The 24,270-nt window shown below is 45.2% G+C and overlaps 1 protein-coding gene across 1 annotated transcript; it reads left to right on the plus strand.

Annotated features, from left to right (window-relative positions):
- Positions 1-542: 542 nt before the first annotated feature.
- On the plus strand, positions 543-23,760 carry midn (midnolin). The gene is made up of 8 exons (XM_053879660.1): positions 543-918; positions 2,241-2,469; positions 3,722-3,809; positions 3,893-3,955; positions 12,694-13,233; positions 14,143-14,266; positions 14,351-14,674; positions 20,746-23,760. Exons 1-8 carry the CDS (start codon positions 843-845, stop codon positions 21,006-21,008), a joined length of 1,707 nt encoding a protein of 568 aa, XP_053735635.1. The 5' UTR covers positions 543-842; the 3' UTR covers positions 21,009-23,760.
- The last annotated feature ends 510 nt before the right edge of the window (positions 23,761-24,270 follow it).

Below are 24,270 nucleotides of genomic sequence, written 5' to 3' on the forward strand. Positions count from 1 at the left end.
ACTGAGAGGTCAATGAAGAATGGTAAAATTCCTGGGATTGCCTTTTTCAGCACTATTGTTTACATGGAATTGCAACGGAAACTATCTGAGCAGACATATTTTTAGCAAAGAATAGTGATGCATATATTTCATATTCACAAAACAGCATGGTTTAAATTCTTCCTAATAATAATAATAATAATAATAATAATAACAATAATAATAATAATAATAATAATAATAATAATCGTTGTTTTTTTGTGAGTGTGTGTTCTTAACGGCGTCAGTCGGGTTGGGTCTACACATGAGTTCGTGTGTGTCAGGCCTCCTTGTATCCAGGCAGCGTGTTTACCTGAAGTGTTGCCCGGTAACATTTTTCACCGCGTCGTCAAACACTGGTAACTCCCCTGACATCACAACGCTCATTAGTTCGCCGAGAGGATCTTAAGGTCGGGGTCGTACGCTGTCTGTGTTCGGAGTCATCTGAGCGTTCAGAAGTTCGTTCTTTGTTACAGATCCGAAACAGATTACGTCTTTTATGTGGTTTGGCATTTGGTGTTTGGGCGTTTGTACTCGTGACTGGACCGCGAGTTTGAACCGCCACCGTTCCACCTTAAATCACTCGCTGACTTCACGTGAACTCGACTCTCCACCCATATCCGATGGGAGCCTGTTAAGAGGCGTCTCACCTTCCCGGTGATGCATCTGTGACCGTCTACAGCGCGACTCCTCACCTCCCGGTTCCAGGCGCCGGTGCGTAAAGACGCACAAGACTCCTGAAGAAATCCGCGTGGATAACCAAGGTGTTGGATTTAACTTCCTCCGAAAGCTTTTTTTTTTTCCTTCTTCGAGTGACTTATTTCATGCCAAAGCTGGGGAAACTCACAGAAACACAGCAGTCTTCTGCGCGAAATTTCGCCGTTTTTGCCACAATCATTGGTGAGTGCTCATCGATCACCTTAATGAAGAAACACAAACAAGTCATGTCAAGTTTGCCGTTATTGGACGTGTATTGTGCTGGTGGGCAGGGCATTGATCGAAGACTGGGGTCGATGCAGCATGTTGTCTAGAGATTCGATGAAGCACCTTCCATGTAAATTCTGATTAACTTAATATGGCGCGTATTGACGTCCGGAGAATGTCACGCTGTGACTATAAATCATAATTAATGACTCCCCGTTGACGCCAGGAGGAAGCAGGCGATTCGGGAAAATTGTTTCAATATATTTTTATAATCACGTTTGTTCTTAATTAAACTAAGATGGTCGCATGCTTGATGTTTTTATTCCGTCTCATTCTCGGGATGAGATTGTGAAAATTCCCTGCATGAACACTAGGGGGTGCTCGAGTATTTACCAAACCCCCATTTTCCTTTGAGCAGTTTCTGCTCGGATTTAGCTTTTAAAGTTCTGTTTAGACGCGTTATCACTTGGACTAGTGTTGAACTGCTTCCCCGCGTGTATACGGACTTTCTTCTTCTTTTTTTCGTAACGAACGTTACTTTGGCGTGAGCTGGTCACTGCGATCGGAATATGGCAGTTAAACAGCGGCTTTATTGACACACATAGTCATTCATTTTAAATGATATAGATAATAAAAATATGACTCGGTCGCAGATTTTCAAAAGCCTATGTGAGTGTTTTGTCGCTTCGAATGTGTCTTATCAATCTATCGGCTACAATGTGCCCTATATTAAAGTGGATCCCGGCTCGAACCCTCCACTAGCGTCGCATCTCGGCCTCATATTTAAGCTGTAATTTATTATGAATGGCTTTAACTCGCCGGCCCCTCCACGTGGGTGTAGATCCCGCCCTCCTATTGGCCAAGAGCCTTGCGTCACTGGAACACAGCGCGGTGATTGGTCGAGCGGGCTCGAGGCTGTGGGTGTATTTATCGTCAGTTGGAGTGGGATAGTTTGTGACAATGTTCATTGTCGATATTTCACCGGAGCTGCCGAAGGTTCGAGAGCGCAGCCGTCCGTAGTCTCTCCTCTGACCACCACCAAAGAGGAATATATGTTTTGTTTTTAATGTATAACCCCGAAGGTTTTCTTTCTACCTGACACAACCCGTCGATGTAGCAGCGGTTTTTTTTTCTTTTCCTCCTTTCTTTTCGCCGCACCAGAGCCTTTTCCCCGTCCACATCCCAGGGAATACAAGCGTCTCGCTTCTTGTTCTCCGGCTCTTGCTATTACAGCCAACGCTCGCTTCTTCTCCTTCGTCACGCTCGGATCTGCTCGCTCCCACTTCTCCGAACCACAGGCTATCGGATGGACCAGCACCCCAGCGCCCGGAGCTGCACCAGCCGCGGGGCTTCGTCCTGCGAGGCCGTCCCGACCGAGCCCTCCATGAACCTGTACATCCACTCCACCACCGGCACCCGCTTTGAGCTCTCCCTGCCGCAGGAGGAGACCGTGGACGGACTGAAGAGGAGGCTGTCGCAAAAACTCAAAGTACCAAAAGAGAGACTCGCGCTGCTGCACAAAGAAACGTGAGTAAACCTGGCTGGCGTTTCCCCCCTACGCTTCAGTTGAAAACTGTCTCAGTCGAGGCAGCCTTGCTACATCAATACAGCCACCAGGATTTGGTGTTGCGCATGGAGGAGGACGCGCCGGTAATCGGAACACTATTGACCGGAAGGTGCGCGTTCTTGCGCTAGTCATTGATTTATTCCCTCCAGATACCGCACTCTGGCTGGAATTATCTTCCGTTTTTCCCCGAGAGTGCTCGAATATGAACCCGTCATCATCCGAGATGAACTGTAAACGTGGTTTCTCACACCTTGCTTTTGTTTTGCCGTGTTAGAAGTCGGCCAGTATCACTCGCACATAACAGGTTTCACTGTAAACCAGGGTGTGTAGCCATAGGTGAGTGGCGCATTTCATGCAGAGCTGCTGAGTAGCGAGCCCAACCGATGCCTTTATTATTCAAAACGAGGGCTTTTTTGTGCGTAGCCATATGAAGAAAGGGCAGGTTTCATGTGTGGACACTAATCCAGGAGGTGTTATGGTGCAAAGCAGGGAAGGGCGGCCATGCTGGATGCAAACAATATGCATTGTTTGGCAACCACTATCTATTGTGATCAAGCAATAAATCACACCGCCCCTCTAAACCTGCTAATGCCCTCCTGTTCCTCAAGCTGAAGAGCTTGCAGTCAGATAGCCGGCCAGAGCAAAGGGCCTTTGTTCAAGTGCCTGGGGTGAGATTTAGGTCATGCTCTTTGGAGAAGCCTTCCTTAATTGTCACTTGTCTGCTAATTGCCGGCTTAAAATTAAAATGCATGTGGAGGTGATGTGTCATGAGAGAAACGCAATTTATTATGAGCTGTGAATGGGGTTTGATATCTGCTCTCGGAATACCACAACATCAGATGTAAGCCAGTGTGGTAGAGCAGAGCCTGTTTTTTTTTTTTATTTGTCAGTTCATGGCTGCTTAAGTCAGGCTTTGTTTCTCCCATAGAAGTGTGTTTCAAGTACCGGGACAAAAAAAAAACTCCATCCACTTAGTCAAGTGGCAGTGGTGCCAAATATCCTCAGCGAATACTTGTCAAGCTCCACTATACTTGGAATTGAAATATGACAGGCCAATCAATACTTCTCTTTCATGGAGCTTTTCACCCACGGTGCTTTTCCAAACTAGTTTTGAAGTCTGTCTGCCCCCCTGGCTGAAGGGTGTTTGTGTGTCTGGAGAGTGAGATTGTCAGCAGAGTCTAATTATCTCGTTCTTTTTCTCTCACCCCGCAGCAGACTAAGTTCAGGTAAACTTCAGGATCTTGGAATCACTGATGGGAGCAAGTTAACGCTTGTACCAACAGTTGAAGCAGGATTAATGGTAAGATTGTTGTTGTAACAAAGACTTGATTATTTGCACGTGCTATCAAGAAAATATTTCATGATCTTTTTTTTTTTTTTCAGTCTCAAGCGTCAAGACCCGAACAGTCAGTAATGCAAGCTTTAGAGAGCTTAACAGAAACTCAGGTAAGAGACTCTCGTGTGTGTCTTGATCTATGTATATTTGCTGGAGTCAGTGGCGGGGTGGTCATGCAACAGGCGTGAGGTCTGTGAGCCCACGGTTTGAATATGCACCCACTGGTGATCATGTCATGGCCATGCAAGAAACTGCACCACGCATGGAAGGCCTCAGCTCATCAGTCATGTTTGACACTGCCTCGCTATGTTGTGTACACGGAATCGGAGTGTGGAGCTTTGCAGGTTGAGACACTAAACCAAAAGGTCAACAGTATAATATCAAGCAGCAAAACATTTGACATTCATTGAAGTTTCCAGGAAGCGTGCTGCTGTCTAACCTCTCTCGCTCAGAAAGTAATCCCTCTGCATTAGCATATGCAGCAGGGCTCTGAAGCTCGACCGACAGAGAAAAGTAGACATGTTGCTAAAACTCACTTTACGTTTGAGTCAGTGTGATGACTCACCAGAACGATCAATAAGCATAGTAGAAAAAAAATGCAATGTGGAGACCAAGTGCTGAGACCGTGCACTCTGCGTGACGCATGAAGCGCCGCAGCTGACTGACTAACTCAGATCCACTTCCTCTATCCGAATTGTGCAACAGCTCAATATACGTAACTGCATCAACAATGAGTTGCTAGCTGATGTCAAAATACAGCAGCCGGGTGAAATTCGACACTGGTTCAGTGAGTGTTCCAAAGGTCACTTCCTGGGAAATGTGTCACTGCACACGGAATAACGTACACTAATGTGATGGTCTGTCCGGGCGTGTGTGAGAGCTGGATCGGTGTTGCTGCTGAAATCTTGGCCTGGTTGCGAGTGTGAGCTCAGCATGTGTCTTGCAGACAGCAGATGACAGTGTGTGTAAGTGGATGTGTGCGAATGTGTTGGTTACCAGATGATGGTTTGTGTTCGGTGGAGTAGGCTGTAGGCAAGAATTTCCGATCGTGTGGTGCGTTCTTGGCTAACAGCAGGAGTGGATGTGAGATTTGCCAGAATCTGATGATATTTTAATATGTTTCTATTTGGGGTGCTTCTACATCCACGTCAGTTTCGTCCATGTGGGACAATTTCAAGGTGTAATCCACTACAGTAGTAGAGTGACTGTCAATCAGCTGTGTATTCGCTATGTGTCTGTTGGCCACTCCTAAGTCCAGACCCTACAAACACCAAAAAATAGGCCTTTAGCTAGGTGGGCATCTGGGCGTCTGCAAGACATGAAAAAATGGGCGCCCGATTCTCGACCGTATCTTGGCCGTCGGATTACAAGTATATGGCGGCATCTAGCGGTCAAGCTATGGTCGAGAATTGGGCGTCCATTTTTTATGTTTTGCAGACACCCAGACGCCCTCATAGCTAAAAGCCTGCCAGAAATCCACTATGACCTTGTCCATCTTCCTGTTGTTTCCCATTGCCACAACACAGTAAAGTCTGTATGCTGTATCCAGAACCCAGGAAACTCATTGCTGTTAGGAAAAAAATAAGAATAAAATCCTGTGCAAAGCAATGTCTTAATTAGACTTTCATCCCCATAGGTCTTTCCATGTGGCAAAAATAACTTGAACGAAAAGATAAAACAAGCATGAATTATTTTGTCCACCTCTAACCTTGTCGAGACCCTAAAAGGCTGTCATCTATTGATGAAACTGCATTTGTATGTTTTCATTTGATGAATTGATTCGACTTAATAATTCATGAGGGCGAGCGGGATGATATAGATTGCAGGGAGATTATGGAGTTAGATTAGAAAATGGGCACACCAGAGCTTCCCCTCATTTCCTTTCCCCCTGCTCGGTCCAGGGCTATCAAAAATCAATCAATGCTCTTAGCTCTTAAAAGTGTCTGACACGATAACCGATATGCCCATGCAACCGAAAATAGCCTGGGGGAAATATGGTGTGGTCGTGGGCTATGCTGGGAAGAGTGGAAACACTGGACCTTTTACCACCTGGCTGCCTGCTTTTGTGAGGACGTGTTAATGCACGACTGGTTTGTGTGTACGTCAAGAGAGTTTGCAATGGGCTGTTGGCTGTATCCGCACCAAGCAGAATTCTCGTGTAGCTAGGTGGGAGAAAAATGCATGGAAATAAAATTGGGACAATTACTGAGGTGTTATGTTTTTTCCTTCCCGTGCTTAGTCTGCACCACTTCGTTTTCTTCCCCCAGTGTTTCTGCTTAACAGCTCTCCCTGGGGCCTGTAATTTAAATGTGCTGTGGTGTGCAAGTCCAGCAAGCTGCCTGAGAGTGCGACCGTGATGGGCTGGCTCCTTTAGCAAGGACAATGCTGCTCGCCTTAATTCCCCTTCTGTCAGCCCTGGAGATTTTTTGCATGACATCTAAGCTGCATTAAACCACTGTCTCCTGACTTCCCAGTCGTAACACACTTGCCAGTCACACTCTCGTCTCATTCTGTCTACAGTATATTGGCGGTGTACAGCTTAAACATGGACTCACACACACATACTCATCGCAAGTGAAAGGCCATATTTAAGAGGATTTCTGAAACTGTTTGCAGAATGAGAAAATGCCTGATCCCAGTTGCAGCATGAATGTGTACTTACAAGATATGCTCTGAAATGGAAATGAAAATTTCAGGCTTATGAAGTGACATCATCTTGCTCCTTATTGATCTTGTTGTTTGACGGAAAGAGAAGGATTATGTGTCCCTTTCAGCTCTCTGGGACTATTTGCTCATTGATGCACATTGACATTAGAATAAAAGCCAACCAGGCAGGCAGGCATCACCCTTCACCATCCCCCTAAAGCCCTTCCCCCATGCAGCCACCTCTTTGTTCGCGTCTTAAAGCATCAGAAACAAACCTGTCCAGCTGACAAATCTTCAAATACAGCACGATGACCTAACTTGGGATGTTCCCCACAACCTCCTTTCATCCTTCAAACTCTCCTCCAATTGACTGCAGCATCACCGGAGCTTGCTGGTTTACAAATCAATGCTCAGCCCAGCTGGAGCGGGGCGCAGTGGGCTTCAGACCGACAAATTTTGCTTTCAACACTCACACAGATTGCTTTCGGAGGCGGCTGTGTTTTGCCATTCCAAATGTCCCCATGGAATACGCTGTTACACATCTCTTCTGTTTTTTCCCCATCTCTCATTGACAGGCACCTCCTGTCCTCCTCTTGCACCTTATAAGGGGCAGAAACTGTCATTGTGTATAGACACAGAGCTATGAGGAGTCAATTCAGGGTTGTACACAGCCTGTCTCACTCATATACTATACCACTGTTGATTCGCTTTTGACTGTGAACATTTTATTCACAGTTGGGGCCGATGTTCCATGACTACGCGTACCGATATATACAGGTCATATCGACACATCCCACAGGAAGAGAACTCTTCTTTACCTCACACGGAGATGGTCACCATCTTTCCAGTCATGCACCATGAACCGACCTCACCCAAATATAAATCAGTAAATCAGTGGGATTGACACAAGTGGAAATCGTTATAATTGTATTTAGGATTTGGCGGTGCAGGGGGATTGAAAAAATAGGTCAATGCGTTGGTCAATAGGAGGTGATTCTACTCCTTTCATAGTCAGCCCCTGACCATGCCCCTCCCGGCTGCCTTGTTTTTTCAAACATGCATGAGCAGTGTACAATACAAAGCCTTTGTTCTTTTAAATGGTAATTTTCCTTTTTGTTAAAGAATATTTGTTTGTTGCCGTCGGCTAAATAAATAAATGGTTGTATGTGCTGAAAGACAATGGAGATCTGAAGCCTATTCAGTCCATCTACATGTAAATCCCGGCCTTGAAAAATTGCATTATTAATCCGTATTTTTGCACCTGTGTAATCCCCTTTGTGATGCTTAAATGCACAGTTGGAGTGTGGATGCAGGGCTGAGTGGTGGGAGTCAAGGTGTGTGGTGGGGCTATTAACAGAGAGATGGATTTGAGAAGGGATTTCATTGTCCTATTGTGTTTATGCATCTGTGTGAGTGTGCTTGTGCCAATACACGTCTTTAATGTCTGTGTCTTTGTGCACTGCCCCATTTGGAGGCTGTGGGGGTCTCATTTCTCTGTATTTGAGTCGTGACCATCATTGTTTTCCGTTCCCCGGCGGCACAGAGCTATTGTGATTCAAGTAGCAGACATCGTGACTAGTGGGGCTACAGTGTGGGCGGAGGGAGTCGAGAATACAATGTCCAATGGCCACCGACACGTCTAATGATCTTAGTGAAATCATATGTTAGTTTTATATTGATGTCAGAGGCTGAGTTATTCAAGAGTTCCCATAAAGTTCAAATGATGTTCAGCAGTACTAAATATGCAGCACATGGTTGCTGGATTTCTGTGTTGATGACAGTAAATGACGTTTAACGATAAACCTGCCTGATGTGAGCTCAGGATAGGAGTGAAGCGACCCAGCCTTCTCACGTGGGCCCTCTCTGGCTATAGCACAGGAGTTCTTAAGTGTCACTCTTTAGTGTTGTTTAGGATCATGGCGAAAGCTACTTATCAGAGCCGTCTCTTGCATCTTCAACTGGCATGTAGGCGGACATCAGCCCTGGTGTGATCAAAACATCTCCATCAGTTGGTGGTTTCTGATACCGCCTATTTGACTTAGCAGGAAGGTTCGACAGGTAGCTCGCTGTTTGTTCATCAGGCTATAGTTGGAAGTGGAAGCTTCATTCTCCCCACCCCTCTGTCCCGCCCTACTCCCTCTTTATCCTCTTTTTCTGTCACAAAGCTGCTCAGTCGTTCATGAATGTCAGCTCAGTGCTGCCAACACGCTCTATCTTTCCCTCCCGCTCTTCCCCTCTCACTCCTTATCTCACTCAGTTCACTTAGTGTGCAAAGGAAGAACGACTGCAAATGAGTTCCTTGAACCACAGGGACCCCAATAAATAAAACTGTCAGCCAGAGATGTCGTAAGAAAAAAAGAAGGAAGGAGCCAGAGGCACATTCTCGCTGAATATTTCATCACCCAGCACCGCAGCCACCACTCTTGACACCCTACCCCCATCGATAGCATCCGCCAGCCCCCTTCACCAGCTTTTTCCACCCCTCCTTCTTCTTTCACTGCCCCTTATCATATTCTCCCCCATCGCCACACAGCAACTTCGGCCTGGTGCTGCGAAACAACCTCCACAAGTTCAAATGGTAAACGCCATTGATCTAAGGATCAGCTGGTAAAGAAAACACATCTTAATATCAGTGGTTGTATTCCATTATCTTAGTGGCGTTTGTGTTGAGAGAATGTCTTGGTGTTCAGCAAACACACCTTGTTCAACATGCACTTCCCCATGTCACTGCATCCCCCCGGTCCTGCATCAGAATAGCAACAATGGAGGTGTGTTTTTCTTTGTTTGTCTCGCACAACAAGAGTGAGGCCCTCCACTCTCCAACTATTGTGCCCTCTTAACAAACCACTGACCGACAGTCGGGTTGAACATGTCGAGGCCTGGAAATCCGTCCGTCTGCTGAGGATGATTGGATGGACTCTTTCTCTGGTCTTCCATATCTAGTGTTTGTCCCGGTGTCCATTGAAGCCAGTCACACGACCAGTCTTGGGTTTGCTCTGGAGAACAGACAAGCATGTTTGGACTGGAGCAGAGCTGCACGCTGAGACCTCTGGGACTCATTCTCTCGCCAGCTCTTCAGCAATAGAGAGCCCCTTCCCCCCTCGCTACACACACATGCACGCACACATCCCCTTGTTTCCCTCAAACAGACTCTGTCCGTCTGGAAGAGGCTTGTTGTTACACGAGCACTCCAACCATCCTTGCCCCTGGCAGGCCAGCCGAGCTGTATCATCCTCCCTCCCCTCAGGAAACAGGCCCCGTTTTCAGGTGTTTCTCACTGTCCCGGTCTCCACCTAGACAGGCTGGTTGCCTTTGTTTTAAAAGTACTGACTGGGAATATGAGGTTTAGAAGTAATCTGCACTTCATTTGAGAGAGTGGAATTCCACACCTGGGATTTGCTGCTGATTCTTTGTTAATAAATTCAGGGTCAAAAGGTTAAAGAAAGAAAAAATGCTGTTGCATTTTTCATGCATTTTCTGGCAGATCTTCCTCTAGCAACAGTGTAGGGTGGTTGGTGTTCATGGAGACCCGGTCTGAGTCAGCAGAGAAGACCTTTGCACGCATCTAAGCGCTCATTTGGGTAAAGAGTGCATGAGGGACTACATGTGAGTCAACAAGACAGAAAAGGAGTGACTAAAATCAAGCAGAGGAGGAGACAGAACAGAAGTGTGAGGGCGAAAAACTTGCTTCACTTAAGGGTAATCTGAAGTCTGACATTCTGTCGGGAGCTCAGTAGGAGTTTGTGCATTTCATCTGGCTGGTTTGGAAAAGCCAAACTAGTTATTATAAGAGTAACCAAGCCTCCTCTCTTGTTTCTCCACCTGTCACTCAGCCTGCTTCTGTCACTTTCACTCGCATATGCTTGAGATAAAGCAGCCTCGGCTTTGATGGGAAATGCTACTTTTCAACCAGGAATTCCCAGATATGCTTATTTGTTCAGAGCATTAATCAAGTACTTGCTGATATGCTAGCAGACACTGGAACACAAAGACACCATTGAATAAAACTATTTGTTATACAGGTTTTAGTTATTTTAGTGGCAGCCCTCCCTTTTTTGTAAATCCATTGATGTGGCAATTTACGACAGCCAGTTTGCTCCAGAGAACTCAAACATTCGACAGTCTGCCTTGGGGTCGCTGACTTTGTTTGTGTGCGTTTTGACTTTACAAACCGCTGACTCCTCCTGATAAGTGTCACTCCGTTGCTCCTGAGTCACCTTTGTCTCACCGCTCCCCATCCACTGGTCTGACCCTGCCCATCCCTAAGGTTCTGTGTAAACAAACACTTGGTTTGATAACATGACATTATCATTGCTGACGGTTCTCACATAGTCCCTATTCCCGGCCCATATCACACCCTGCATGGTTCGTTGTCCTTCGACAACAGGGCGTGGATTTTATCAACATTTACTGACTAACAAGATTTGCCATTTACACGCCTGAGGGGGGTCAATTGTTCTGCTGTAACAGAGAAGTGAATAGTTCATTTTCAGTTAACAGCATTCATATTTATGTCAAGAGGGATGCATCATTACTGATATATTCTCATATTCTTAATGGAATTAAATGTAGAACAGATGTTTTTTTTTTTTTTTTTTTTTTTTAATGAAACTTGTCTGTTGTGTGACTTAAACAGATCCACTAATTTCTTTGTTTCTCTGGATTAGCTATGCTTTGTTTGACAGTCAGTTGTCCCAACAGTTTATCCAAAACAAAGTGTCCCATGGTTCATTTTCAGAATGCAAGCACAACACTAGATAAGTCGAGCTTTATTTGTGTCAAAATAGAGTCAGGAAAACATAATAACAAACCAACGCAATTCAGTTATCTTTTTTCAGCTCACACCGAGTGACTTCAATCTCTGCCTGTTAATTCTAAGCCTTCAAATGAAGCCCTATTTGTGAAAATGTGTTTTCTCGCGGGGGGTGCACGATACCTAATTGACTGCTTTTAGTCGATTTCTTGGAGTAAAAAAAAAAAAAAGAACCCACTTCCCTGTCACCAACTACTTCACTATGGTTCATCTAGCTGCTTCTTTCATGCTTTCTGTTGAGATGTTCTTAAATGTATTCAGATTTTGTTAAATACATTTTGTGTTTTTGACCTGATCCTTTCACCTGCTTCTCTCTCTCTCTCTCTTGCATGTCAGCTTCTCCGCACCATGTCAATAGCAATGAACAAAGGTCACCCTGGCAACAGGGAGGCAATGGTCGATTGGGAAATAAATAAGCAGAAGGAATGGGAGAAAAGTGATGGGGGGAAGAGCCTTGGGAATCACTGGGTTTACCATGCAGGCAACGGTTCACAAAAATGCTACAAAACCCACAGCTGTTGACGCTTTATCTCTACATCATTTTCATATTCCACCAATAGTCTGGTTTCCCCTTCATCTAGTTCCTTTGTGTCCTCTTTCTGTCTCTCTGTTTCCCTTCCATTTATCTTTAAAAGCCCATGAGTAGTTGGAACCTCTTTCCGGGCATCACTTTGTGTTTGCTAGTGTCTCGGAGGAGAGCATGCAACATCATTACTGTTCAGTTTTCAGCAGACAAAGAGCCTCTCTGACTCCAGAGTGACCCTCGCTTAAAAATACAGGCACATGCGCTGACTTGAGCGTGGAGTGGTAATATGAAACAACAAGGCCATAGGCATGCAACAGAACTCTTATTGTGAGCGTGTATCCCCCAGCCAAGTTGTGACAACTCCCGCTATCCTGTGTGTGTGTATTTGTGTGTGTCCATCCGGGGCTTGGGTTTGGTCAGTGGTCGCTGCCAGTGATTCAAGAATGGGCAGCCCTTCCAGATCCGCTGCAGACAATCAGCCATTCTGTACGTGAGAGACGGGTGGGGTGTATTTCCTGGACGTGGGGCTGATTTTTCAGGCCTCAGGCCAGACAGAAGGGAGGCCTTTGTCTCCACACTCAATGACACTGCTGACTAAGTGTGGGCCGAGGGGCAGTGGGAAGATACTGACAGTGGGCTCCATTTGTGTGTTTGCCAGTAGGCCTCCTCATCATTTGGCTCTGAGCAAATGAAACTAGACCAGAGCTGCAGAGTAGCGACTCGACGCGTGGTTGTGAATATGGTCTTCAAAGAACCAATCTGTGGCTAACATCTTCACTTATCCTTCCCTTTAAGGGACGTTTGTTGTACTCGGTGGTTAGAGGTTTCAACTGTCTGACCTTGCGCTTTATTTCCGTCCGCAGGTCAGTGACTTCCTGTCCGGCCGCTCTCCCCTCACACTGGCTCTGAGAGTAGGTGACCACATGATGTTCGTCCAACTTCAGTTGGCGGCGCAGCAGTCCGGCGGTCCCCAACTCCAACACCGACACGTAATCACCAGAGGAAACGCAGAGACCACTGTGGGACAGCCGACCGGGCAACCCCGTGTTCCCCACCCACACCCTCACGCCCACCTACACCCTCATCATCCACACAGTCACCCAAGCTCCCACCCCACTTCCCCAACCTCCTCATCCTTCCCGTTGCCCTTATCCCACCACCAGACTATGCCTCCCATGTACCACCAGTCACCCACTCATTGTAGTCCTGCTACTCCACCTCCTCCACCTCACTCCCCTCGGCCGACTCACACCCCTGGGAGTCTTTTCCGATCCCCCCATCATATGCATCATCATCATCACCATCATCATCATCACAACCACCACTATCACCAGCCTTCTTCAGGCCAAAGTAATCATGCTATCGGCCAGGCCAGCCCAGTAGCTCCTGTACTCTGCCCTGAGGTGAGCCTGCAACGCTTCTCTGTCCATTTTTGTTTTGTTTTTTTTTACCTCCACCAAGGGGTTTGCCTGTGTTCAAAATAAGTTGAAAGGTTATGGATGATTTGGATGAAATTACGTGAGGGGACAAAGTACAATTGGTTCAGTTATGGGAGTGAAACACATCACCGTCTGGTTCTAGGAAGTTTTTAAAGGATTCTTTAACATTGGCAGAGATCGATAAAATAATAGATAATAGATGAAATAATCCATGTGATTAAGACCTTGTCGTGATCAATGGCAATAGTCAACATAGATACCTTCTGTCTCATGACGCCTTCTTGATCAGTCTTGTTCCCAAATATTTAGTCAAGTTCTGATATACTTTAAGCAACTGCCATACAACGAACCGCCTGCATTTTGTTCCCTACAATGAAAATGGCTGTTTCAACTTCCTTAAACTCCCCCAGCGTTCGTCTAGCGAGGGCGAATAAGAACCAGATGTTTGTGGACGATGTGGGAATGCTAGTTTACAACAACACCATAGTAAAGAGACGCTGCAAGAACAGTCATAGTTCCTTCACTGATGCACAAATAAGTTAACTAAGTTAAATAGGTTAGCTAATTATTGTGGTGCTGCAAACTTAATTTCAAGATAACTATACATTACATCTTTTATAGTTGTGGATGACATGTTTGGAAACGTTCCTGTTGACAGTTTGGACACTGACTGTTACTGGGCCCAATAAAAAGTACGGAAATTTCATTAGGGCTTAGCATTCACAAATCTGCCGAGCAGTTTCCTGTCTGCCATTGATTTTTTTTTTTTAACTAAAAGCACTGTGAGATGTCCTCATGTAAATTGTAAACATGTGTTTTCCTCAAACTGTGGTTACATGCTGGAAACCTGACTTTGTTCCCGTTTTCCTCCAGGCCAACTGCAGCACCAACAGCCCTAGTAATGGCAGCAGCCCATCGTCACGCTCTCGTAAACCTGGCGCCATCATCGAAAGCTTCGTCAACCACGCTCCCGGAGTCTTCTCAGGGACCTTTTCAGGTGTGGGAAGAGTCTACAGTATATGATCTGATGGTGTTTATGGTAACCTTCGTCTTTATACTGACATTGCCTTTTGTTTCTCAGGCACTTTGCACCCAAACTGCCAGGACAGCAATGGGCGTCCACGACGAGATATCGGTACCATTCTTCAGATCCTCAATGACCTCTTGAGTGCGACGCGCCACTACCAGGGCATGCCTCCATCCCTAACCCAGCTGCGCTACCAAACCCAGTGTGGTACCCCCAACTCCCCGTCCCCCTCACCGCCTCCTTCACCCCCAGTTGCTGGTGTCACTGGCCTCTCTGCCAAAGCTACCTCTGTGCCAGCCAGCAGCCCGAGCATCCCTTCACCAAGTGTTCACCCGCTGTTGCAGTGCCAGAGCCAGATCCGCATGTGCAAACCTCCCGGTAAGCGACTTTTCATTGCTTGTGTCCGTTCAAGCGTATCAGAAACACATAAACACGGACACGCATTAATTCAGTCTTTTGTGAATCTCATGAAGCCACTGGCAGTTGTTGCCACAGCTCTGGTGTGTGTCTGATGTGCTTTGTGTTATTTTAGAATCGATGTCTCTGTCCACAAAATGCCTGAATGAAATCCTCCTCATGCTTGAGGTTCCATATGAAAGAGTGGGGCAAGGTTTCAATGTCTTCAAACCTGTTCACTCACTGATAGTTGTCTGTCTTCGTGCACAACAAGAACGTCACTCCTGAAGCTGAGCTATGTGTAGATTAGATTAGGCTCCGGGTATAACCCTCCGAAAGAGGCCTGGAGCAGAGTCTTCAACGGGTGGGGGCTTGTTGGTGTTGAACAAACTGTGACTTACCCATGCCCAAGGCCTGGGCTGGGCTTTTGAGCTGATGGTATTCAAGGGTTGGGTCTGTAGGTTTTATGAGACATCCAAACCAAGCAGTGTCATCTGAGGTTGACTGTTAGACAGATGTCGTGCACAGATAACATTCAGTGACTGTTGTAACATTAGACAGAGTCACATTGTCCTCTGCGTCGTCCTTGTCTACTGGTGAGGACATAGAGCCACTTTTCTGCAATCTCGTCTGGAAGAGAGGTTTCTGACACAACACAATTGGTCCGTCTCTAGCTTAGTGACCCGCAGGGAGATGTCTAGATGAACTTCCTTAGTTGTAACAGCTGAATTTGTACTAGCTGGGAATCTCCAGTGCTTCTCCGAATCATCTTGGGTGCCCTTAAATATGCTCGCTGTACAATTGGAATAACAGAGGCGTATTTTCCTAACTCTGTGGAAGACCATCCCAAACTGCTTCCAACTATTTCTTTCTCCCTCCGCCCTCCCCCTCGTCTCCCACGCCTGTCATCTCTGCACTCAACGCCCACGCTACTGTGTTCCCCTTTTAAAAAAAAAAAAAAAAGTAGTATAAAAACAACTGTCTGTATAATCAATCTCTTTTAACCTCCTAAATCTGTTGATACTACTTAACTTTTTACAAAATGCAACCTTAGTTGAAAGTACTTTGCTTTGAGAAAAAGTGGGTTGAAGGGGGAGGGAGTTGAAAGTGTTTAACTCGAACCCCTATTCATCATTTTGGTGTTTATGTCCCATCCATCAGTCGACCAGCTGAGAGGCAGAAAACAAGTGAAACAATAGTTTGACCTACATATCTTTTAACATAGCTGTATCCAGCACACACCTTTCAACTTCAGACAAAAGTGTAACTTGCAATATGACCACAAATACATGCTGCAATTCTGCGATATTTAGACATTCTCCACTGTAATCACATGTTACCATGTGTCTAAATAAGTGACACATGCACAGATGAAATAAAGAGGCTTTATTTGCTAGTTCTCTGTTCAGCTTCATCTATTCTTTGTCCTGTTTGCTGACGATAGACTGTTTTACCCCCCCAGCACGGCGGCACTCACTTTGACAATGTAAACTGCTTGTGTGTCTCTTTCTTAATTGTATTTGTTCCATGTGAAATCCTAATGACTTAGTGCCCTTGAGCAGTCTTATCAGCCAACCCCTGTAGGAAGCTTTACCAGATTTAACATTACAGATTAGCTCGCAGAAAGCTACCATTCAGATGCAGAAGTGACATGTGCTTTCAATCTGCTCAAGTGTGTTTGTGTATGTGTGCGCTCTTGAAAATGTCACATAGCTCGACTGTCTCCAGAGAGCCTTTACCCTTTCCACTGTAAGTTCATGTGCGAGGGGGATAAGACAAGCGTGAATAAAAAGCTTGAACACACACCGCAGTTCAAACCCGTAGTTGAAGACTGGAGTCTGATCTGTTTCCTAGCCCCGGTGTAGACGGCGCCTCACCATGGGGCTCCCGAGACTCATTTTGGATTTGAACAGGACCAAGTGCTAGAGAAATTCCTTCACTGTGTAGGGAAGACCTCCCCGGCATCCCCTTCAGCTTTTCAGCCCCCTGCCCAGCCTAGTCCATTGTGTTGGGGCCGGGGACAGGGGCTGCATACTGGGCACCAGGCTGATTCATTGAGGGGCAAGCGAGGGGAGGGCTCTTGGATTATGGGTTGCCTTTTAGTCCTACTTCCACTGCAGCTGTCTCAGTTCAACACAAGCTCACAACACAGGGGCAGGAGGCTCTGAAAGCTTCTGCAGAACCCCCATTCTCCTCTCTTGCCTCTTTCCGGATCACGCCGTGCGTCCCATTTGCGTTGTAATATCAGTTTAGCTTCCCTGCCGACTAAGCAGGGCTGAACCGGGACAGAGGAGGGAGAACACCAGCTCCAACAGCCTGGCTGAGTTGTGTATTTAAGCTCTGACCTATTAGAGCATGGCCGTGCACTTTATCCACTGGTCGGCTTTTCTCCTCCCCCCAACACATACACACGTGCACCAGTAACTCTGTGAATGTCCCTCTGACGCAGTACAGCACAAAGCTATCCAGCAAAGCCAGCCAAGCACATCAGGTGCCCTTTCATTGTCGTCAAGGAGAGAGGGAGCAAGAGAATGCAAATGAAGTCTAAAAGTCATTGAAGAGCCCGTGTCCCTGCAGGGCTGTCAATGCCCTTTCACTGCCTGTCAAATGCTCATATTAGCTCGCCTTTGACTGGCTGCTCCAGTGTCTCCTTGTTTGTTCACAGTTGGTAACGACATGGTTTCAGAAACAAAGGACAATGTTGTTTCAAAACACACTGCTGACTTGGAGAACACTTCCTCTCTTTTATTTTACAGTAACATGCGTGAATATCAATCAGTTTGTCTTTATTTTTAAAGCCCTTTACATCTCATGAGATTATGTGGCTCCTTTGGTGTCAGAATTGAGCAAACCGAGTGGTTTTTGACTCATGAGTAACAGCACACTGTTGTTACTTCATTAAAATCTACCCAGGAAGTGCCTTACCTCTCTTATAGTTAGTTTCATTTCTCATAAGCTACCGGACCTACGACTCCACTTAGCTATTTATTTAAAAGAAATGTTCACCAGTAAAGTATGTGAACTGTTAGTTATCTTTCTATACCTTAGCTAATGTGACCATTGTATGCAAACTTCTTTCTTCCCCTCTGCTTTTATTCCCGATCGATCTCAGTGTTCCTTCTGCAAGATCACAAGATGTATCAAGGCAAACGAAACAAACAATGGCCCTGAGACAACTGCAAATGAAGAGCATCTTTATACGTCCAATAAAAGAAGAGGCTTGTTTAATCTCCTCCTGTGTCCTGAATGCTGCAGCAGTCCTCCCTCTCTCTGTCTCTCCCACCCTCCCTGTCTTGGCTGTGTTGCTGGGCTGGGCTCAAAAGCAAGGAAAACGGACCGACCCATTGATTATTCATAGACCCTTCTCTAGCTTTTTCCAAGTGAAATGTGTTTTATTTATCAGCACTTCTTTCATTATGTATTTTTTAAAAAGGGATGAAGTTGATCTGGAGAGCATGAAATACTAGTGGTCCGTCTGCCTTGGTTATATTCTTAGAAAAGATCTAATGTTTACACGTGGTCCTCCAGGGCCGCAGCGCTCATGTCTTCAGGCCAGGTTGTGTGTAACGTAATGTGTGTGTGTTTTCCTTTAAGCCAGCTCTAATAATAGCCCGACTGTCATAAACATAGTCTGGAGATCCCTGCGGCCAGCTGTGTCCGGCCCAGGGCTCCGGCAGTGACGCCGATGAATGGCCACACACAAACACACACAAGTTCAATTTGATGGTGTTCCAAGCACATTCTTACAGCCGAGCCGAAGGGCAGGACCTTGTCCTGCACCACCAAGCTGCCGAGGTACAATCGAGGAGGATTAAAAACACTGATTGATTCCTACTTCTTACTTCTCAGAGGAGATTGAAATAAACATTCATAAACACTCATACTGAGTTCCCATCTTGAGAATCTGTTGCTTTCCCTCCTTACCTACCTTCTAGAGAGTAGTTGCATGCATAAGAGGTTGGAGACGACGTTGTTGGCAGCGCTGCAATTTTGCCGTTCCAAGAGAAACATTGGTACAGTCCGACTGACTATTATTGAGGAGGTTTTTAGTATCAATTTTCACCCCTGCAGGTGTTGAATCTGGCTCTGTTGAGGCAACTGTTGAACCATCGCAGTCACCACTTCCTAATGTTTCATTGATGTGGTGTGTAATTAATTATGACACTCTGTTCTGTGTAACAAGTCCTGACGGATAAGCGAGAGACGTGACAGAGCCGCTCTGCTGTTCAGGAAATTTGGACCTGGTTCAGAGTTGATATCCAAGATGTGAGCTCAGCGGCTGAAAGTTTTAGGGTGTTGTTACCAAGTTTACTCAGATGTGTCAACCACTGACTTTTGCTATGTCTTTCTTATGAGGCTTTTCTAGGGTGACGGAATCCAAAATAACTAGGTTCTTTGGCGAAAAAAAAACAGTCCACTACAATCTGTTGAAGGGATGTTCAATAGTTAAAACACAGCTCTGGTCACGTGACGTTTTTTTTTCCGCACAAGATACTTTCTTAGATTATTCACCATTAAGGGTTTTCATATTTCATATATTAACTTTCCTGAAAAGCACCAGCTTCTTTGGCGCCATGAGGCCTCAGTACTTCTTGAGCTAGAATTCCGTAGTGAATATTTATAGACGGACAAAACGCTCTGCACTGCCTGATCCGATAAGCAAATGAGGAAAAGAGGCAAATTAAGCCCACACAGAGTCCGGAATTCATTCCATCGGGAAGAACAGCAGAGGAGGGCACAATCGATTTGGGAAAACTGCCACCTACTGATGATCCCTCACCCTCCATGCTCTCCGTTTGTCCCTTTTCCTCTAACCCCACCCCCCCGCTTACTCCTTGGGGAGGAATTCCTTAACCTATAATGCCCCTCCCACTTCTCCTGCCTCTCTCCTGTTTTGAAATTGCCCCACCTAAGCATCTCAGGAGAGACGTGGAGCAAGAACTGGAGTAGGGAGAAGACAAGCTTCTCTGATGTGTGTGTGTGTGTGTGTGGAAGAGGTAGAGGCCTTGGGGAAGAAATGATGGGTGGAGGTATGGGTCACTGAGCAGAGGGTAGGAAGCTCGAGCCATAATAACACAAAAATCAAGGAAAAAAACCCAATCTCTCCATGTCTCGCTCGCTCCCCGCTTACAATTTCCATTCGCTTGCATTTTCTATTGAAAGCCAATAGCGTTGTCCTGAGCCTGAGATGGATGGCTGCACTAGAGCTAAGGTTTAATCAATAGGTCTTTTTAATTTGCAATCGATCCACGTTAAAAGCTACTGCGGCTGTTGCTGCTGCTGCGGCGGCGGCGCTGTGGGCATTCGGCAGCGTGCACCTTTTTGTGTGTGAATACGCGGCACACTTGGATGCAGATCTGGGCTTCTGTGTGTGTGTGTGTTGCGTAGCGCAGAGGCAGAGACTGCAGCCCTGCTTCTCTTTATTGACATTCTAGCCCATTATTTAATTATTTAATTCCCAGACAGATACTAATGGAAGCGGCTAATAGATTGCGGTTGCATTCCCTTCCTTCCAAGCCACTTGAATATGTGCATAAATGGAATTAGGCTTGACTGGGCCGCTGTAGAAAGGCATTTACAGTGCAACGTAGCGGCCGTCCCCTGAGACAGGCTGCACCTATAGGCACATCAACAGCTAGAAATGCACTTAGGATCACATTCAGTGGCAGAGGCACGTCGCCCGCTATTATCTCCACTGATGTGGCACGTGTCATCTCTCTCTGTTTGTGTTTGCTGATTCTTACTGGTTCTCAATGAGATACGGAGCTCGGAAGGGTCCACACACTTGGTGATAACAAGATGAAACGGCACTCCAGGGGCTTCAGTGGTAGGAGGCTAATGATGCTCAGTGGGGGAGATTAACCGCCATATTCCCTAGTTTGAGAGCGTTGGAGCATTTACCTTTGAGCTTGTGTTTTTATTTACCGCCTGCTGGAGTCATACATGACGCGTTCATTTCCAAAAATGGCGTGATACTAGTCACTAATGGAACTGTGAGGTGTTTTAAATCGTGGCCAAAATAGCTAAATCCCTCTTGTTTCCTTCTGCTCCAGGTGACCGTTTGCGACAGACGGAGAACCGTGCCACCCGCTGCAAGGTGGAACGCCTCCAGCTCTTGATGCAGCAAAAGCGTCTGCGCCGAAAGGCCCGGCGGGACCAGCGCGCCCCGTATCAGTGGCTGCCCAATCGCAAGGCTGGACGCAGCAACAGCAACAGCAGCATGTCCAGCGAGGGCTCCCTGGATCTGGACTTTGACGACTCCGTCTGGAAGCCCGACGTCAAGGCCGACTTGAAGTCCGAGTTCATCATGGCTTGAACCTTGCGATCCCAGAGCAATAGACGTGGAAAGATGCGCACATTTGGGATTTACAGCAGGATTTTCCGAGGCAGGAAGCGACTAAAAGACTATAATCCCCTTGTGGCGATAATAGCAACAAACGTTTTTTTTCGGAGCTTGGACACGGACGGCGACAACCGGACTTAACCCTGCACGGGACTCCTGTGGTATAAGTAATGCAGAATTAGGTGGGTGGTGGGGATTTTTCCAAGATTTTTTGAAGCAAACTTTGGACACCAATGAAGAGACCTGCACTGGACTTGGCAACAAAAACCGAAGCGCCAGAAACTTCTGTGCCGTCGATCTGTGGATTAGTTCAATGGGCATTCTTTGTCGATCTCACCAACCGCTCCAGCTCACCGGCTGGTTTAGCATATTATATTTTATAAACAAACAAACGAAGAAAAAAAAAACAAAACAATATGTAGCATTGATCACAAAGCATTCAGGTTTTCATAACTAATGGTTCAAAGTTAATTTGCACATTTTCATGATTTAAAACAACCGGTCAGAGTGTGCATTGAGGGAAGAGGGGTCAGATGCCGAGTGGAAATGAATATGGAAGTATTGATATCAACCTCATGGGGTATTCATAGGAATGATTCATGGATGAACGAATAAATGAATATTAACAGGAAGTGCTTTCTAAATCTTTAAAAAAATGTATATGGATGAAAAGTAATATTTTTTATTTCCTATGTGCAGTTTTCAAAAAACAGCACCCCTTTGTGGCTTTAGTCGAATAGCAGAAGATCAGGAAGTGTTGTCTCGTCCCCTCATTCGCTCATTTACCTATTGGCCAAGACACGACTTCCAAAATCATGATTTCCACCCAGCCTTGCGTCTTCATCAAGCGAAATGGACTAGTAGTAGTTTGTGTACATATATATGTGACAATTGGCAAAACGTTTGTGGGGTTTCTTGTGTGTTTAGTGTAAATTGGTAACCCCACGTTCGCATTGATGCTACCCTCTCCCAAAAATGATCAGCAAACAAAATCAGATGAAAAAAAGGAGGCTGTCATATTCTTTAGTTTTTATTTTTTATCCTAATAATTCTCTATTGGCCAGGTGGGAGAGGCGGGATCTTTGTTCAGCCTCATTATCCAGTGCCTCCACGAGGAAGTCCATATCAGGCCTTTTCACAGTTTTGCTGCTACTCTTCAAAACTGAACTGAAAAACACAGGAACAAACAGTGACGTTTCTTGCATGCAAAATGTGTGAATTACACAAAAGACTTTTCTATGGAGGGAAGAATAATAAAAAAGAAACTGGTGCTGTGGGAATGAAGGTTAACAACGTGCATGAACTTGTGAAGAAAAAATGTGCTGCTTTTGTTGGTTAGGTTTTCTAACATTTATATTTAAATGACAGAGATAAAAAAAAAAGAACAAGAAGTTCAATACAAAACATGACAGATGAAGTTAAGCGTGGACTTTCTCTCAGAGCTGAACATTCCTGTTGCGTGACAATGCGGCTGAGGAGGATGAGTCAAGAACCCCCGCGTCCCCCGCCCCTCCCGAAAAACCTTTGACTTTCAAGGACACCTTGCCCATCTTCCCAGCATGAATGCCAACCAACAGACCAGCGGATTTCACAGTACTGTCCGTCAAAAGAGAGAGAATTTTTGACCCGACCACAATTGCACTCCCAGAGATTGCAGTGAGAGATTACCCTTTTGGTGAACCTCGTCTTTTTTTAAGTGGCCTTACCTTTCACGAAAAAAAAAAAAATCGGGGACAATGGGGACGGGAAGTTTTTGTGTATTGTCGTCACAATGTTGTCATCACCTCGCCATTGTTACTTTGTGGTCACTGAGGACACTGGGCTTCTGTCGTTTAGTACTTTTAGCTGGTGGAGTCTCTAATATGTCAAAGGCTTCTGTGCCTTAAAAATGTCGCCCCCGCAGTGTCAACGTCCGATTGAAGCAGTTTGTTTTTCTCAGACAAACCCCATCCCATTTTCAGTGTGTTTCTTGTTGGTCTATGTTTAAAAATTCCTACCTATTAGCTGCAAAAACAATACAAATGTGTACAACAAAAAGTCAGAAAGGTCCTCAGAGGACTCCAGATTGCGTGCACTTCCTGCTTGGATCATCAAAGGACGATATATCTTGCCCCCTCCTAAATTTAATTTAATTTTGTTTTTAAACATATAAACTATACTCTGTGTGTGCCTCACTTCTGTGTGAAACTCAAAAGACGGAAAAAATATGACAAGCATTACAGAGGTCAACAAAACTCACCTGGGGTTGATGGAATTCTGATCACATGGTTTGAGTTGCCTGTTCTTTCTTGTAGCCAACTATTGAAAATAACAGGATCAAGAAAACAATTTACAATGTTCTAGCTCTAGACCGGTGTAGCACACGTGTGACTGTATTAATTTATGAAACCAAAATGGTAACTGTGAATTATGTATTTCTTTGTGCATTTTTTTAAAGTGGGGCAAAAAAAAGTTGTTGGGACACGACAGCAGTTGCTGGACTTGTCCAAAAACTTTTTTTTTTCTTTTTTCTTTCTTTTTTTTTTTTTTTTTTGGTGAAATATACTAGAAAATATACTGGAAACATATGTTTCTGCTCAAGAAAAAAGGGGGATTGAAAAAAATGGAAAATGTATGAATATATTTTTTTCTTAAGCAATACATTTCAGTGTGACTTGTGATAGAATTTTCTTTTTCTAGGTAAGAAATGAATAAAAAAAAAGCTAAATGAAAACACCTGTGTGTCATTGTGGGTATTCATTTCGAAGTGACCCAATAGAATTGAGTGGAAGCTGCTGCTAAGTGTAAAGTTTCATGTGTGAATCTATTTCATGAGGTAACGGGATACGATCACTGTATAAAAAGTGTTTTTCATTGATAAAATATCATCTTACCGGATATGAAACTTGATGAGGAGTGAAGTGAGGGTTGAGTGCTGCAAAGTGTTTTTAATAGTGGTATGTATGAAGACACTCACCGGGGTTATTGAATGCCTGCTTTGCCAGAAATGTCAAACTCTTGAGTTATGGCATCATTTCTTTGTATCAACTAATTCATATCCTGCCAAAATATTAGTCTGTAGACGCGGTCTTACATCGGGTCTAAGTATTAGTCGACAAAATGGTTTAAATGTAAACATGGACTGTGGAGAAGTCTGGCAGCTAAAGGTTAACTTCAAGTTACAATTATGGATTAAACATTTCAGTTTATCTTCTGCTCACACTAAACACAACTTGGCGCCACTTGTTGCACCTCT

The sequence above is a fragment of the Synchiropus splendidus genome, chromosome 1 (genome assembly GCF_027744825.2).
Source record: "Synchiropus splendidus isolate RoL2022-P1 chromosome 1, RoL_Sspl_1.0, whole genome shotgun sequence".
Classification (NCBI taxonomy): Eukaryota; Metazoa; Chordata; class Actinopteri; order Syngnathiformes; family Callionymidae; genus Synchiropus; species Synchiropus splendidus.